The 15,824-nt window shown below is 41.3% G+C and overlaps 1 protein-coding gene across 2 annotated transcripts; it reads right to left on the bottom strand.

The window, feature by feature from the left end:
* Positions 1-4,519: 4,519 nt before the first annotated feature.
* Positions 4,520-15,690, bottom strand: ZPR1 (ZPR1 zinc finger). 2 transcript variants are annotated; one of them, XM_069080626.1, is made up of 14 exons: positions 15,416-15,681; positions 13,151-13,312; positions 12,786-12,876; positions 12,509-12,579; positions 11,860-11,946; positions 11,558-11,680; positions 10,318-10,371; positions 10,068-10,134; positions 9,573-9,643; positions 8,977-9,066; positions 8,325-8,435; positions 6,208-6,294; positions 5,871-5,936; positions 4,520-5,152 (listed from the first exon to the last, which is right to left on the bottom strand). In XM_069080626.1, exons 1-14 carry the CDS (start codon positions 15,605-15,607, stop codon positions 5,018-5,020), a joined length of 1,407 nt encoding a protein of 468 aa, XP_068936727.1. In that variant the 5' UTR covers positions 15,608-15,681; the 3' UTR covers positions 4,520-5,017. The 2 variants fall into 2 exon arrangements, with proteins under 2 accessions (XP_068936727.1, XP_068936726.1); XM_069080625.1 differs by having other exon boundaries at positions 5,015-5,152; positions 5,871-6,294; positions 15,416-15,690.
* Positions 15,691-15,824: the final 134 nt, after the last annotated feature.

Here is a 15,824-nt window from a genome sequence, read left to right as displayed (position 1 = left end):
AATATTATTTTATCCTTACACAACTAGGAGATGGGGGCTATTATGGTCATCATTCCATCATTGTCATAAAGAAGCAGGCTGAGAGAGATTGACTTGTCCAGGTTACACAGCTAACAAAGCGTTTGACTAGGATTTGACCTCAGCTCCAGCAGTCTAGACACTACACCACCTAGTTCCCAAGATTAGTAGCCAGTGAAGAAGACCAAGAACCGCTTAGAGATGTAGGCTCTGAAACCAAGAGTAGAGCAAACAGTAGAAGTGACTGGTCAACAGTATAAAAAGTAGCAAACAGGTCAAGGAGAAAGAGGAATTAGTCAATCAGCAAGTATTTATTAAGTCCTTACTGCATTAGGCACTGGGGACGCAAGTACAAAGAATAAAACAGTTGTTACTTACAATGAACTTACATTCTAATGGAAAAGACAATTCCATATAAAAACACATACAACATAAAGTTAGTAAGTAAAAATATATACAAAATAGTTGAATGTAAGGTACTTTAAGAAGGAGGACACTAGCAGTGAGAGGAATCAGGAAAAGATTTCATTTGAAGATAGTGCCTGAAAAATACTTAAAGAAAGACTATGGGGGATAGTCAGGACAAAGGCATGCAAAACAGAGTTGGAGTGTCATGTGTAAGGAACAGAGAGAAGGCCAGTTTGGCTGTTCCACAAAATGCAGGAAGGGAAGAAATGTCTAATTAGGCTGCAAAGATATGTTAGAGCCAGGAATCGAAGGGCTTTAAAAGCTAAATAGAGGAGTTTATCTTTTTATCCTTGAGGCACTAGGAAGACACTGGAGTTAGCTGAGCAAGGGAGTCATGGTCAGATCTACATTTAATGAAAACTATTTTGGTAGCAGCAGCATGTAGGAAGGACTGGAGTGAGGTGATACTTGAAGCAGGGAGATTAATAGGGCACTAATCTAACTGCAAGGTGAGGAGGGCATAAACTAAGAAGGCAACTGTGTGACTAGAGAGAAGGAATCAGATGCAAAAGAAGCGAATACAGAAATGGCAAGATTTGGTAACTGATTGGCTATGTGAGATAAAAGAAAGGAGTTCAGGACAATGTCAAGATTTCAACCTGAGACACTAGGAGTTTCTTTGACAGAAGTAGCCAAGTTTGCAAGAAAGGAAGTTTGCAATGAGAAAGATGAGTTCAGTTTTAGACATGTTAAATTTAAGAAGTCTCTGGAACATCCAGTTTGAAATGTCTAACTGGCCATTGTCATCAGGGACTGAAACTCTGGGGAGAGACTAAAACTGGATGTATAAATCTGGAAGGTATCTGCATTGATTGAACCATGGAAATAGAAAAATTACATGGAATTTATTGATTAGGAGCTCGTTGGTGACTTTAGGAGGAAAAAACCTCAAGTAGAAGCTATTCAGTAGAATCATGGTGCAAGAAGACAAATTAACAAAGCACTGAAGACCAAGTAGATAGTGAAGAATTAGAAGCACAAAAGTCAGGCACCTATTTTAAAAAATGTGAGTAGTGATAGGGAGGAAGGTATAGGGAAGAGGGCAGTTGAATGGATGAAAATGGTCAAGGGAAGGCTTTTTGTTTGTCTGGGAGGACCCGTCTATAAAATGAGGGGATTCGGCCAGACAACCTGCATGACAATTCAACTGAATTAGAAGCATAAGTGAAAAATTTTGGAGGTTTTAGTTCAATATGAATCAACATTATATGACAACTGAAAAATGAATATACATTAAGAGCATACCATTTAGGACTAGGGAAGTGAGCATCCTACTCTATTTTTTTTGTTTTTTGAGTTTTTTTGCTTTTTGGAGGGCAATTGGGGTTAAGTGACTTGCCCAAGGTAACACAGCTAGTATGTCAAGTGTCTGAGGCTGGATTTGAACTCAGGTTCTCCTGACTTCAGCGCCAGTGTTCTATTCACTGTGCCACCTAGCTACCCCTATGCTACTCTATTCAAACTTGTCAAAACACATTTGGAATGCTTCAGTTCTTAACACAATTTATGAAGGACACAAACTGGTGAGTGCATAAAAAGGTCAGCTAGATGGGCTACTTGGTGGCACAGTGAATAGAACACTGGCCCTGGAGTGAGGAGGACCTGTGTTCAAATCTTGCCTCAGATACTTAACACTTACTAGCTGTGTGACCTTGGGCAAGTCACTCAGCCCCCATTGCCTTGCCTTCCCCCCTACAAAAAAAAAAAAAGATCTGCTAGAATGGTGAAGGGTTTCAAGATCATGCCATATGAAGAACTAGGGCTATTTGGTCTCAAGAATGATAGGCTCATAGACTTCAAGCAAAACATGGCAATCGGACTATATATTCCATCAGCCCCTCTGTATATTAGCATAACTGTTCCTTCATTGACATTGCTGTTGTGGGTTTGCTACTGAAAACATTTTTTCCATTTGTGTCCAATGGAGAAAAACTGTTTACAATTTAATATGTGTATGATGAATTACCAAGTTTTCCAACCATTGTGTGTTCTTTTATTGCTCTTGTGGAGGTTGCAGCTATGAAGGATGATTGGTTACCTACCCATAGATCATTGCAAACTCACACCTAGTTTAACTAAGGTGATTTGTTATGTACCTGTTAGTACTTACTACTTTTAACCAATAGGATCTTTTGCTGTGTAATGTTTCTTAGGAAACTCTTCTAGTACATTAACAGACACAATTAATTTAAAATGAATAAATTAGTGCAAGAAAAAACTCTTGGGATTATGAGTTTTAAGTCCTATGAGGGAGGTTCACAGGATGAGAGGAGAAATTTGTTCTGGACTGCAGAGGGCTAGCAATAGAGTTCCAAAGTCCAGCAAGAGGATGTACAGCAGAAGCAATAATTATGTAAGACTTAAGAGCCAAAAAATTATTCTTCTGGGGCAAAATGTTAATATAGATTCCTCCAGTGTCTAAATTTTCAAAAGACTGATTTGCATAACACTGATGTGTGCAGTGGATAAATGGAGACCACTTGCAGGTGCTAAAATTCTTCCTGGTTTTTTCCTGCTCCATATTTTTATTTTCAAGTTAAAAGGGGAACTCTACAGGCATGTTCTAGTGATTTTACCTTGGTTCCGGAAGGTCCTCCTTTCTGGATCATATTATTCTTAGGTCCATACTGCTGGTTATTATGGTTTATTTGGCAAGGAAAACTATCTAGTTAAGCTACCCTCCCTAATATCCATCCATTCCTACACTGTAGCTTTCTTATATGGAGCACTTTACCTATTTTTCAGAGGACTACATACTATAGTGAAGGTTAAATTATTCTGTAAAGAGATTAGCATCATGCCAACAACATTTAACAAAAAAAATTTTTTTAAAGCAGCAGATTCTACTTTACTGACATCTCCAAGAAAAGGCTTATCATTTTCACAGACAAATCTTGCTAATAACTACAATATGGTTACCCTGGTCCTTCTCCAATGTCTCTTTCAACACATATCTGTGAGAGTCTGTGACACGTTAGCAAATAGAAAGGGAGGAGTCAATGAAGACCCAAAATGCACTGGGCAAGGGTGACTGCAGCCAGTAATTAGCACAGTGTGCCTTGCACATAAGAGATGCTTAATAAAGGCTGGGTGAGTTGAGCTGGAGGTTCTACAGGAGGCATGAAGGAATGGAACTAAAGGACAAAGCAGGGATTATATTTAATGAGCAGTGATACTTATCCTAGACTAGAATGGAGGTAAGTGGGCCAAGATGTTGAGCTTTGAGGAATGCAGGAGCCCGGGAGAGAACTACCTTTGGATAACCACTATTTTTTCAGTGAAGCAGGAAAGCTAGTTTATCTATAAAAATGGGAAAGGAAGGTGCAATTGTGAGAGAAAACAGAGCAGTCACTTTGTAAGGAGCCACCAAGGATAGGAATGAAGAGCATCAAGGACTCAGCTGGGGTAATATATCGTTAACTTTTTTGTGGGGAAAATCAGGTTTAAATAATATTGCAAAGTGAAAGTAACAAATTTTGGCCGATAACTATATATGCCTGTATTTGTGCACTTGAGATGGGATAGAAAAGAGAGGGTTATAAATTCCCTTCACCTTCTTTTCCTTGGGGCTTAAAACCTTTCCACTACCCTTGCTAGATCTATTACATTTATAATTACAGATAAACCCCCCTATTATCTTATTTCTTCCAATGAAATAGCAATGGAATTTCATTTAGCTTCATGGTTAGCATAGTCACTTGTTTTGCCTTCATCTGCCTAAGGACTGGAAACATGCTTTCTCCTAATTTTAACCTCCATTACGACCATATTATTTGGGACTAGACAAAAAAATAAAGGCTCTATGAACATATTTAAAATACTTTATAAACTGTAAGGCACTTCATAAATTTGGGTTATTACTATTCCATCATTCCTCACCCTAGTCGAGTGGCTAGTTTATATCCATAGCAGATTAATTAAGATATTCCAAAATCTGAGGTAATTACCCATTCTGACTGAGCCTGACTGCCCAGCCAAAGATATACTTAAAATAATGAAAATGACAAGAATAGGGTGAAAACCAAGACCACAATTGTTTGAAAGTAGTAATTTTATTGGCAATTTTTTTTTTCTGCCTGATCGAAGGATTCTGGCCCCACCCCGAACATGAATCGTCTCATTTTTGAAAGCTAGAATTAATATCTATAGAATGCCAACTCTTGGTTGTGCTCCAACTCCTTCATTTCTCCAAGCCTACTCAGAAGTAGCTCCTTGGAGCCCCTTCCTTATAGAAAGGAGGAGAAATCGGGAAGGAAAATAAAAATGGTAGTAACTTGCCAGAGAGTTCAATTCCAAGTTTCTTCAAAAACCAACACAAAACCTCCAAAATAAGTTCAGTAACACATAGATATGCATTTGCATCATGAATTGTTTTGAAAGTGTGCACATCTTCATGGACTCAGACCAGGTCTTCCCATCCAAGAGAAAGCCCTTGTTCTCTAGTCCCTGTCCCTCTGACCTATTATAATAGTAATAAATAACCACGAGGCCCTGGGCAGCTCTGTTGTCTGACCTGCCCCTTTGCACACTGCTACCGCTGTGGATCCAGTCCAGTCTCATAGCCCTCCGTTTTCATGTCATTGAGCCCCAGCTCCTCGTTCTGATCAAACGTGCGTTTATAGCGCTCTACCTTCATCTCTGGGTCATCCTCCGGGGCATACACATTCTGGAAAACAAAGAAAAAAAGTTAGTGGCTGTGCACTTCCTTTAATCCAGATCTTCCACCTCCCAGTTCAAGCAGCTAACTATCCCTAAACTCCCAGGAACTCAAGACTGCTATGCAAGGAATCCATTTCTTAGAATGAGGCTAACCAGAGATCAGCAACCTCAGGGAAAAGATGAAATGAATGGCATCATCCAGCCCCAGGTAAAATCAGGAAGTAGGTGAGGCTTGACTATGGCAACCTCCCAATCCCCTTCATGGTTTCTTCTTTCCTCACTACTGGCAAACTTCCTATCTTGTTTACTTATTAAGGTGTGAGATGATAAAGTTTAGCCTGTGTACAGGAGTATTAGTAGTCTTAAATTATTCCTTTCCTTCAGATCCCTGAATAGCAGCAATCACAGCCACCCCACCCCTCACACACCCTACTAAGAGTGAATAAGATTTAGCATGCCATCCATCTATGAAAGGCTGCCAATCACTGGACTAGATCTTCCTCCACGGTCACAGGCAAATGGGCAAAGAATGCCATTCAAATAATTCTTTGTGCCCTACTCCAACGTTACCCAGGTGAGTTCAATTCTTTCTGGGAGTTAATTCTAAAAGGACAGAAAAACCTTCATTGCACTATTAACATAGAATAATGTCCTTTTATTTCTTGAAAAAGGTTTGACATGTGCACAGCATAAAGACACTAACCCTACAGCCAGGCAAAGCATACCTGTAAGTAGCTGTTTCCTGCTGGATCATCCAGAATGAAGTGAGCACTCATTTTGCCCTCTATAATCTAACAACAGCAGATGAAGGGTTAAAAGAAAGGCAACAGCAACAAAAAAGAAAAAAAAAGAAAAACATGAATTTTTTTTTACCTCATAGCTCCTGGAAGTGGGGACAACTATATCCACTGTCACTGCTATAATGAATAAGGATGGTGGTACAAACATTGCTGAACTAAGCAGCCCTTTATATTTCCCATCCAGCAAGATATAAAAAGGATCTGGGGCATGAGTAAGTCTTCCTGTATTCACACGAGTATTAGTCTTAATACAGACCCTTACCTGGTCCAGCTTCTGGCTAAATTCCTCCAACTTTTCTGTGCGATCAGGGTTGGAGCTGTCACCCAGTGTAAAGGGGTTCCTGGTCACCTACAACAGCACAAATTTGAAGGTTAGTCTCCCAAATTGCTAGGGAAACATCTTGATTATGGCTAAGAGGGATGCCCGAGAAGTTTGACTCATTTCTCTAACCATCCTATGGCTTTTTTTTTTAGCAGATAAAAAGGAGAGCTGTATTTTAGAAGTCTACAGGACTTGAATATAAAAGATAATACCATTAAAAATCAGGAAAGGAGGCAGCATGGAGTGAGCCTCAAGTCAGGGAGGACTAAGTTCAAATTCCACCTCAAACACTTAAGAGCTGTGTGACCTCAGACAAGTCACTTAACCTCTGTTGGCCTCAGTTTAGTTATTTATAAAATAAGGAGACAAGACTCAATGTCACAATGGCTTAAACTGAATTCTGGAGCAGCAAAGACAACAAATGGTTGGAATGAAAAAAAAATTTCCACTCCAAGATAACAGCCTCCAGGAGGCAGAGCTAGGACTCCTGGGTTTCGGAGAGAGAACCCAAGGGGAGCACCTGACTGGTGCCTGACTATGGCCCCATATAGGGGCCCCACATATCATTATCCTAGTGAAGCCCATCAGTTCCACAAACAGCCCCAGCAAAGCACCCTCGGGGGTGGGGATTAAAGGGCAGTGGGATGGGGAGGAATAGGTGTCCCAGTGATGGGTGGGGGCAGTGGGAAGACAAGTGAGGGAGCTGACTGGAGAGATGTAGGGGAAATTAAATCAATTAAATAGGCGGGACAGGACCACTGACTGAGACTATGCACACCTGTGTGAGATTAGGTAACTAGTAATGCTTTAAACAACCATAGAGAAATTAGGAGCAATTTTTCCCCTTCTATTCAATCTTTTTATTTTTAAACATTCATTTTTTTGAGTTCTAATTCTGTCCCACCATCCAGCCCCTCCCTCACCCATTGAGAAGACAAGCAACATCTACCCATTTTACAGGTAAAGTCATGCAAAACAATGTTGCCCAAAAAATAAATAAAATGAAAAAAGTATGCTATAGTCTGCATCATGAGCAAAGGAGCAAATTTCAAAAATGAAGTTAGGCACGATGAGTCTGAAGTACCAGGGAGGCATCAGAGTGTACATATCTTGTAGAAGAAGGAATTGACTCAGATTTATATGAATAAGAGCTATTCTACAATGGACAGTCAAAAGCATATGAACAGAAATCTAAGCTGTCAACAACCAGAAGAAAAAAATCCTCTAAATCACTAATAATTAAACTACTGCAATAGCAATTCGCCAATGGCAGTTTTTGGAAGGGCGTTTGATTTTTTGTTGTATGATTTCACATGTATAATCTTTGTCAAATGGTTTACCTTCTTAATATGGGTTGGAAGAGGAGGGAAGGAGAGAATTTGGAATTCAAATTTTTTTTTAATTAATGTTTAAAGAACTTTTTACATGTACTTAGAAAAAAAATTTATAAAGATAGGAAGAATTAAAAAAACAAGAGATGCTAAGTAAAAAAAAACTTGACATGGCAGAATTTTGCTTGCAGTAACAGGTGATAAATGAGGAATTTAGTGCAAAAAAGGAGAAATGAAAACAACATATACAAGGTAACAAATAGTAATAAAATGAATAACAAAAAGCCAACAAAGGTCTTAGAGGAGAATGAACATGCATAAGAAGACTCACACAGCAGAGACCTGGGGGATGGAATATTGTTTACATTTTCATAAAATAAAAGTCTTCTCTATCAAATATTTTGACTTACTAATAAATTTTAATTACTTTTCTTTATCACAAAGAAAGATTCAATTTGGGTAAGGGAGGAGAGTAACATTAAAATGAAGGCAATACAGAAAAGAGGGGTAACTGTGACATTAAAATGAAAGGAATACAGAAAAGAGGAGTGGTGTATGTGTAGAAGTATGACTGTGATATTAAGACAAAGGCCATCAAGAAAAAGGGTGTGTATGCATGTGTTTTTTAAAGTCTATAGGCCTAATCTCAAACTATGCTCAGGGCAAAGGAATTCCTGAATAGGGGAAAATGGTCTTGAGACATCCAAACTTTCTCGTATGACTTACTAGATCACAGATGTCTTTCAGCAGTCCCTCCAAAGTGGTAAACTTGCCCCCGAGGGCACCCATGCCCAGCTCAAACTCCAATTCTGGGATTTCCACACTGCATGTCTCAGACTATAGGATGAAAGAAGAAATGGAACCTTAAACTAAGATCAGGGATAGAAATGCTGAATATCTCTGAGTTAACCATCAAAACATTCTGTATCTGCTGGCAAATAGCCTAGCACTGACAGTTTGAGGTCAGTCTCAAATATTCAATTTCTTCCGATCCACAGAGGCTACAGACCTAATATAAATGAAGTCTATTTAACTAGGGACATACAGAAGCAAATATACTCTCATAATCATAGTATCTGCACTATCAGGCACCTTGGTATAGGAAGGTAAAAAGGTTGAAGCCCTATAAATTATGTTTAAATAAGTGAGCTTGTAGATCACTTCTAATTTCACCAGGGCCTTAAAATTCCACCTGTTACCCCATTGAGTATGCTTAAGGAAAGCTCTTTCCCTTCGAAATCAGGGAGGGGCTCCTCACACAATTCTAAGGAAAAAAAATATTCCTGCCTTTACCAACTTACTCTCAAAGAAAAGGAGAATGAAGCACCTTCACTAATAAGGAGATACAAAGAATAGTCAATGTCATGATCAGGCCTACCTTCAGTATATCCCTGGTCATGTCTGAGGGATCCGTGATATGAAGGGTGATCCTGGTGCCCAAGGGTTCCACTGCTCCTCCTGACTTTACCTATATATCAAGTTCAATCAATAGAGAGAAGGGACTCACAAGCCAGAAAGGAAAGGGGTCCCTGTGAATCACGTATTCCCCCAAAAGGAAGCCTACATTAGGGATAATATATGAACTAAACCTAACCTGGTCCATTCAAGGTTCTCAGAAACAGCAGAGAGCATATGCCAGAAGTGGAAATGGGGAAAATTTAACTCAAAGTGGAGGTGGTTGCAATGTACCAATTCTATAGAACCAGGGGTGGTTAAAGAGCAGATCACATTTACCTCCAGTATCAATGCCTGGAACAAGATGTTACCTTTCCCCCAAGCAGACAGGATCAAAGAGTTTGGCTTTCAGATCTAACCAAGCAGCCTTGAATTCACCTTTTTTGCAACTGTCCCCTTAAAGAACCACCCCCCTCCTCATTAATGGTCTAAAAAAAGAGAAATGGTAGTAGTCCCTTGAGAAAATGGATGTATTCAGTCTCTTCCTTCAGAGGGCAAGGGGTCCAATTCGGAGCCTACCTCATTAGTCCGGTGCCCACAGTTCTCACAATTGGTTGCCATGATGATAACCTCTTTAAAGTGAGGGATTTCTGGAAAAGGGGGTTAAGGAAATCTGTGTTCTATACAGTAAGGTCATCCTCCAAAGCAACAATAATAAAGACAAGGTCAATAGTCAAGTGCTTGGGTCAAGTTATCTAAAAAGCTAATTCATAGAGCAAGCCTGTGGGCACAGTTGTATTTCTCCAAAGTGTATTTCATGTCAGGCCAGGTTTCCAAATCACACTGACTTTAAAAGATGTCAGAGAAGGAAAAAGTAGCAGGAAAATTCCAGGAACTGAAAGGAAGAGTCAATGACTGCATTCCCTCTCTGAACACAAAGACCAGGATCGGTAATTTAACCATGAAGACATGCCCCTTGCCCAGAACACATGCTTTCCTGGAGATACATCTCTGGCTCCTAAGTGATTTCTTCCATCTACCAGACAGAGAAACTCACGACCCCACAAAAGATACGCACTAATTTCATGTTGGTGGTGGCGGGAGCATTGCACTCAGGGCAGTTTGTGTTGAACTGTAAAACCTGGAATGGGGGGTAAAGACAAAAGTAAGCTTTCTGGGCAGAGAATGCGCAGAACAAAGACATTCTTGAACAAGACAGTCACCTATATCCCAAGGGAGCCAGCAAAAATCTAAGGAGAACTGGTCCAGCCCAGCCATGATCCCATTCCTATGCACCTGCCCAATGGGGTTCAATTTGACTCACTTCATTCCTGAGATCTTCCACAGGGTCAGTGGACTTCTCTTCAGGTTCTTCAGTCTGAAACAAAAGAAATGCAATTACCAAATAGCTGCAATTAACATTTGACCCATTCAGAAAGAGAAAAGGAGGAAAGATTCTAGATTTGAAAGAGATGCTAAGGGACAGAGCAACAGCCTAAAGAAGATAAACACTATTTATGGCCTTCTGTAATCTTAATCATTTACCCTCACCCCAATAAGAAATCTTAGAATAGAGAGGGCACAGGGTGAGTTGAATATGAAGGGATGATATCTAAAAAATAAAATTAAGAGGTGAGAGAGGAATATATTGGGAGGAGAAAGGAAGAGATCGAACAGGATAAATTTTCTCATATAAAAGAGGAAAACTGTTACAATGGAGGGGAAGAGCAGGAAGGTGAAAGGGAATGGGTCAACCTCACTCTCATTGAATGTGGCTTAAGGAGGGAATAACATATACATTCAATTGGGTATCTTACCCTACACAAAAGTAGAGGAGAAGGGAATAAGAGGGGGGATGATGAGGAAAGGGTAGTTAGAAGCAAACACTTTTGAAAAGGGACAGGGTCAAAGGAGAAAACAGAATAAGTGGGAGGTAGGATAGGATGGAGGGAAATATAGTTAGTCTCTCACAATGTAATTACTAAGGAAATGTTTTGCATAACTACACATGTACAATTGAACTGTTTGTCTTCCCAGTGGGGGTGGGTGAAGAGGGAAGAAGAGAAAGAATCTGGAAATCAAAGTTTTAAAAACAAATGTTAAAAAAACTTTTTTTTACATGCAACTGGGAAATAAGATATACAGACACTGGGGTATAGAAATCCATCTTCCCTACTAGAAAATTAGGGGGGGAGGATATAAGAGAGAACAGACTGGGGGAAGGGGCATTCACTAGGCTTGCTATCTGGGGTGGGGGGTAGGGGAAAGACAGGGAGAAAATTTGTCACTCAAAATCCTGTGGAAATGAATATTAATTCATAATAAAATAAATAAATGAAATAAATATTAATAATATAATCATTATTAATAAATAAATAAATGAAAAAAGAAATCTTAGAAAATAAAATCAAATGCATACACCTGCTGAAATAAAGCATGTAGGGCTTAATTAGACAATACTGAAAGGGGTACAGGTATTTCAGATGACTTTGAGTTTGCTATGGGCAAGGTGCTTTATAATACTCAAAGCATTCTTCTTCTTCCTCCTCCTCCTCACTATTCACCTTGAGACCCAGCATGTCTCCTTGCTGGGGAGTCCTGGTATAGTGTGTGATCACCAGAGCATCATCTTTCTGAGGGGCATACGGGTTCTCCACAAAACTGTTCCCTGAAGGATCATCAATGATCTATCAAGTGGATAATAAAAAGACAGTAAGCTCAAGAAGAAAATGTTTTAGAATGCATAACCCACTATCCCAGACAAAAAAAAGGGACCCTTCTTTTCCAGGCCACAAGGATAAGATTAAAGATGGGGTCCTGGTGGCTTCTTCTGCTCCCCCCCATTAGGGCTAACAGTGCTACTCACAAAAGTGAATGGGGACTCCACCCGCTTCAGCTGCTTCAGCTTAGCAATAAATTCATCAATTTTCCCAGCCATGGTTTCCCCTTTTGCCTGTCATGAACAGAGAGACAAGAAACTGTTGCCTTGGTGTCTAGCTCCATCAGATACACATTCGAGGTAAAAAGTTTTCAAAAGAGTAGACCAACAAAACACAAACATCTAGCAAAACTGCTAAAGGATAGTAAGAGAGAGGCTGGCGGTTAAAATTTAAATCCAACAACCAAGCTGGGCATCGACTTTAAAGGGCTTTGCACTAATAGTCAATTCAATTCAGCAAACATTATGCACTGGTTTTACAAAGACAAAAATAAGTTCCTAGTTTCAAAAAGCTTACCTTCTACTTTATATGTAACTTGAACACAGATAAGTAAAATGCAAATTAAATAGAGAAGAAAGAGAATACTGGAGGGGTTGGGAGGTAAATCAAGGGCTTCTCAGAGGAGGTGGCACTTAGCCTGTCACTGAAAGCTTCCACAAGCTTCCCAGCTCAGTTCCAACACTGAATCAGGGACTATTTTTATGAACAGGACACTAAATACTATAGAGTTGTGGTTGACACATAAGAGGATAACTAATCCTTAAGTTTACTGAAATCTGATAATGCACAGCTTACCCTTCGGGCTGGTTGGTCTTGTTCCAAACCAGAGATGGCACGACTAATTAATCCTTCGACAGTGGTCAGAGCTAATGAAAACATCAAAGGTGGCAATGTCACTTTATACTGGATTTCTTCATCTCCCACCTTAACACAATCCTTCATTCCCCAACATAATTCAATGCTGACCACAGAAGTAAACTCTCATGTTTACCGAAGATCTACTAGCAGACAATACTAAGAAAAACTGGATGTGTTTCCTTTGTTTGGGATGGTTCCACACATTCAAACTCACCTCCTTTTTGGCTGAAAGCAGGAATCTCAAAGTCTAGCTCTGGGATCCTGGCTGTGGCACAATCTGTTTTCACCACCTCTCGGTTCAGGTCCTGAACAGAGAGATAAGGTCACAGATCACAATTGACAGCATACTGCCTCTTCCCCTGGACCCACACAGAAGGAGAGCTAAACCTTGATCCCTACCAGTCTTCATTTCAGACAACTCACAGCTTCAGAAATCAAGAGAATTTAGCAGGGAATGGAATGGTTTGATACGTGGGCACCAAGCTGTTGAGATGTTGTATTAGGAAGGATATGCTGTCAAGCATCCTTCTTGGACAAATAGTGCTCACCATGAGTACCTGCCCTCCGGTCCCACCTTACCTCAGGAACCCTAACAGACAAGGTATAGCGCACACCCTGTTCCTGGATCCTGCCTGCAGAATGAATCTCTGTGTTGGACCAGCCACAATGCTCACAGGAGAAAGAGCTTACGATGATTTCTTTGAAGAAGGGAATCTTGGTTAGCAGAAGGCGAGTCATCCCCTGGATGGATTAGACCCCAGACAAAGGAATATAAAGCCCCTTCCCCAAATTTCCTATGCCCTCATATATCCAGATGGAACCCCAAGGATCCTCAGGATCATCTCCCACCTCCTGTCTTCTAAAATCTCTAGTTTCTTCCATATCTTAATAAACAGGCATCTAAATCCTAATCCCCTCAAGCTATGCTTCAATACTTCTCTCTTTCACAGCAAAAGTCATAGGAAAAAAAATGTCTCAATTAATTGCTTCCACCCACCTCTCTCCGCCATCTCAACCCCTTACAATCTGGCTTATGACTCCACCAAAGGATTGATACTTCTAAAATCAGTAATAATCTCTTTACTGCTAAATCTAATGGCCCTTTCTTGTTGCTCATCTATCCTGCACTTTCTGAAACATATGACCCTACTGACAACCACGTCTTATAGAGACTCTCACCTGCTCGTCCTCCTACCTGTCTGACCTGTCCCTTTCGGTTTCTCTGCCCCTAACTTGGCTGTGTGACTGTGGGCAGGTCACTCATCCCCTCTAAACTTAATTTCTTCATATGTAAAATGAGAAGAAAGGGATGTAAAAATGGACCCCTCCCCAAAGTTCTATCCTGGGCCCTCTTCTCTTATCCAACACTCCTCTCCTCTGCAACCTTACCAGGTCTCATGGATTCAAATATTACCTCACTGTAGATGACTCCCAATCCAAGCATCTAATCCTCATTTTTCTCTTGAACTTCAGTTCAGAATCTCTATCTACATGTCCCAAATCTGGCTATCAAACTCAATATGTTAAAAACCAAACTCATTAATTACCTTTCCCATTAAACCCATTCTTCTTGCTGTCACCCACTTTTTCAGCTTAGCAGTTTTCATTCATTCTCAACTTTTCACTCTCACCACCATATATCCCTCATGCCCAGTTCCTAAGTCTTGTCAATTCTGTCTCCACCTCCCCACACCTCCTCTCCCTTCTCCACAACCACACAACAAATACCCTAGTTTTTAGATCTCCATATCCTTTCGCCTGCACTGTAGCAATATCCTCTTAATTGGTCTCTCATCTCTCCAATTCATCCTCCACATAACTGAAAAATTAATATTCCTGAAGCACAGGTTGAACCATGTCACTCCCCAATTCAAGAAGCTTCACTCACTCCCTACCTTTAACCTAGGGTCCACAGACATTCCCCACCCCATCCCTCCCAAAAAAAGATTTATGGATAGATTTCAGGGTTCCATGAAGATGACTGGGAAGAAAACCTCTTATAGAAACTGAGCATTTCCTTCCATTATGAACGTGAACAACAAACCATTCTGATGTCATCAGTACCAGTAGAAGTCACAAATATTTTCAGAGCCCATCACATTGTTTCAGATCTCAAAATATCATTTATGGCTATAATTACTTCAAAATTACTGGCTATTACACACTGTGCTTCCTTTGTAGTCCCGTGCATTTTGGGTTAGGAATTTGAAAACACTATCTGAGGAGTTAATTGGCTTCATGAGACTGCCAAAGGAACACTGACACAAGAAAGTTTAAGAAACTGTCCTCTAGGATAAAATTCGAACTCCTCTGTCTGGAACTTTGAACAGGAACTTCACCACCTGGATCCGGACCACCTTTCCAGGGTGACAGATAATCCATCACTCTCCCTCACCCACTCGGTCCTCGGGCCAAACTCAACCTGTTGCTAGTTCTATGTCCCCTCCCTGTACCTGTGCCCAGGTAGTCCCCTCCCAAATCCGCTCCCTACCCACTTGCAATTCTAAGAATTCCTGACCCCTCCTCTCCAAAGTCGCTTCCTGGAGAAAAAGGCCTTTCCAAACGCCCCCTTTGGCTGGCGCTCCCCCTCCCTCCCCGAATCACTCAGAACTTGGTTGGCAGAGACCTGTGTTTACTTGGGTAGGACAGACTTCCTTCACGCGTGGCACACATTTAGTGCTTAATACATGCACCTGTGCCTGCTCCCTTCTAACACCACCCAGAGCCCCTAGCTACCACAGGGTCAGTCCCGGCACTGACAGACGGGAGAGCAGGAATGGTGCCTCCCTTTCGAGGTCTCGCCCCGGCCCCGAGCACCCAGCCGCCCCCAGCCCCCGGCCTCACGTTGCCGTAACAGTTCATGCACAGGGACTCGATCTCCGTAGGCTGCTGCTCCTCATCCTCGGCGCTGATGGGATGAAACAGATTTCCGGAAGCGAGGCTGGGGCCCCCAGGAGGGCCGGAGGCGGAGGCGGTTGCGGACCCCGGCCCTACTCCGGCCCCGACACCAGGATCCAACGCCCGGAGAGCCGACATGACTACCACGTTGGTCCCAGCCGCCTCCGCTTCCGGCTTCCGCCCAGGGGGCGCAACCACGCCTCCCTTTCATAAGAACTTCCGGCGTATGAAGGTACCGCCCCCCCTCCCCCTTAAAGGGCCCGCTAGAATCTTAAAAGCTTTTGGCGAGGCGAAAGGAAATACATATATCCACCGGAAGGGACTAGCAAAAGGGCATGAAGAAAGAAGGCGCAAG

This window comes from Petaurus breviceps, unplaced genomic scaffold (genome assembly GCF_028583685.1).
Source record: "Petaurus breviceps papuanus isolate PSGF00001 unplaced genomic scaffold, PetGlider_PUasm1.0 91133, whole genome shotgun sequence".
Lineage (NCBI taxonomy): Eukaryota > Metazoa > Chordata > Mammalia > Diprotodontia > Petauridae > Petaurus > Petaurus breviceps.
This window is presented reverse-complemented; position numbering and strand designations above follow the sequence as displayed.

What these genes read in the sequence shown, in the direction of transcription:
- ZPR1 (XM_069080625.1), bottom strand. Translation starts at nt 15,607, where the DNA reads ATGTCGGCTCTCCGGGCGTTGGATCCTGGTGTCGGGGCCGGAGTAGGG. An exon ending in TGGAAGATCTCAGGAATGAA is followed by an intron (nt 10,135 to 10,317) that starts GTGAGTCAAATT and finishes CCCCCATTCCAG; the next exon opens with GTTTTACAGTTCAACACAAA. An exon ending in CACCAACATGAAATTAGTGC is followed by an intron (nt 9,644 to 10,067) that starts GTATCTTTTGTG and finishes CCCCTTTTCCAG; the next exon opens with AAATCCCTCACTTTAAAGAG.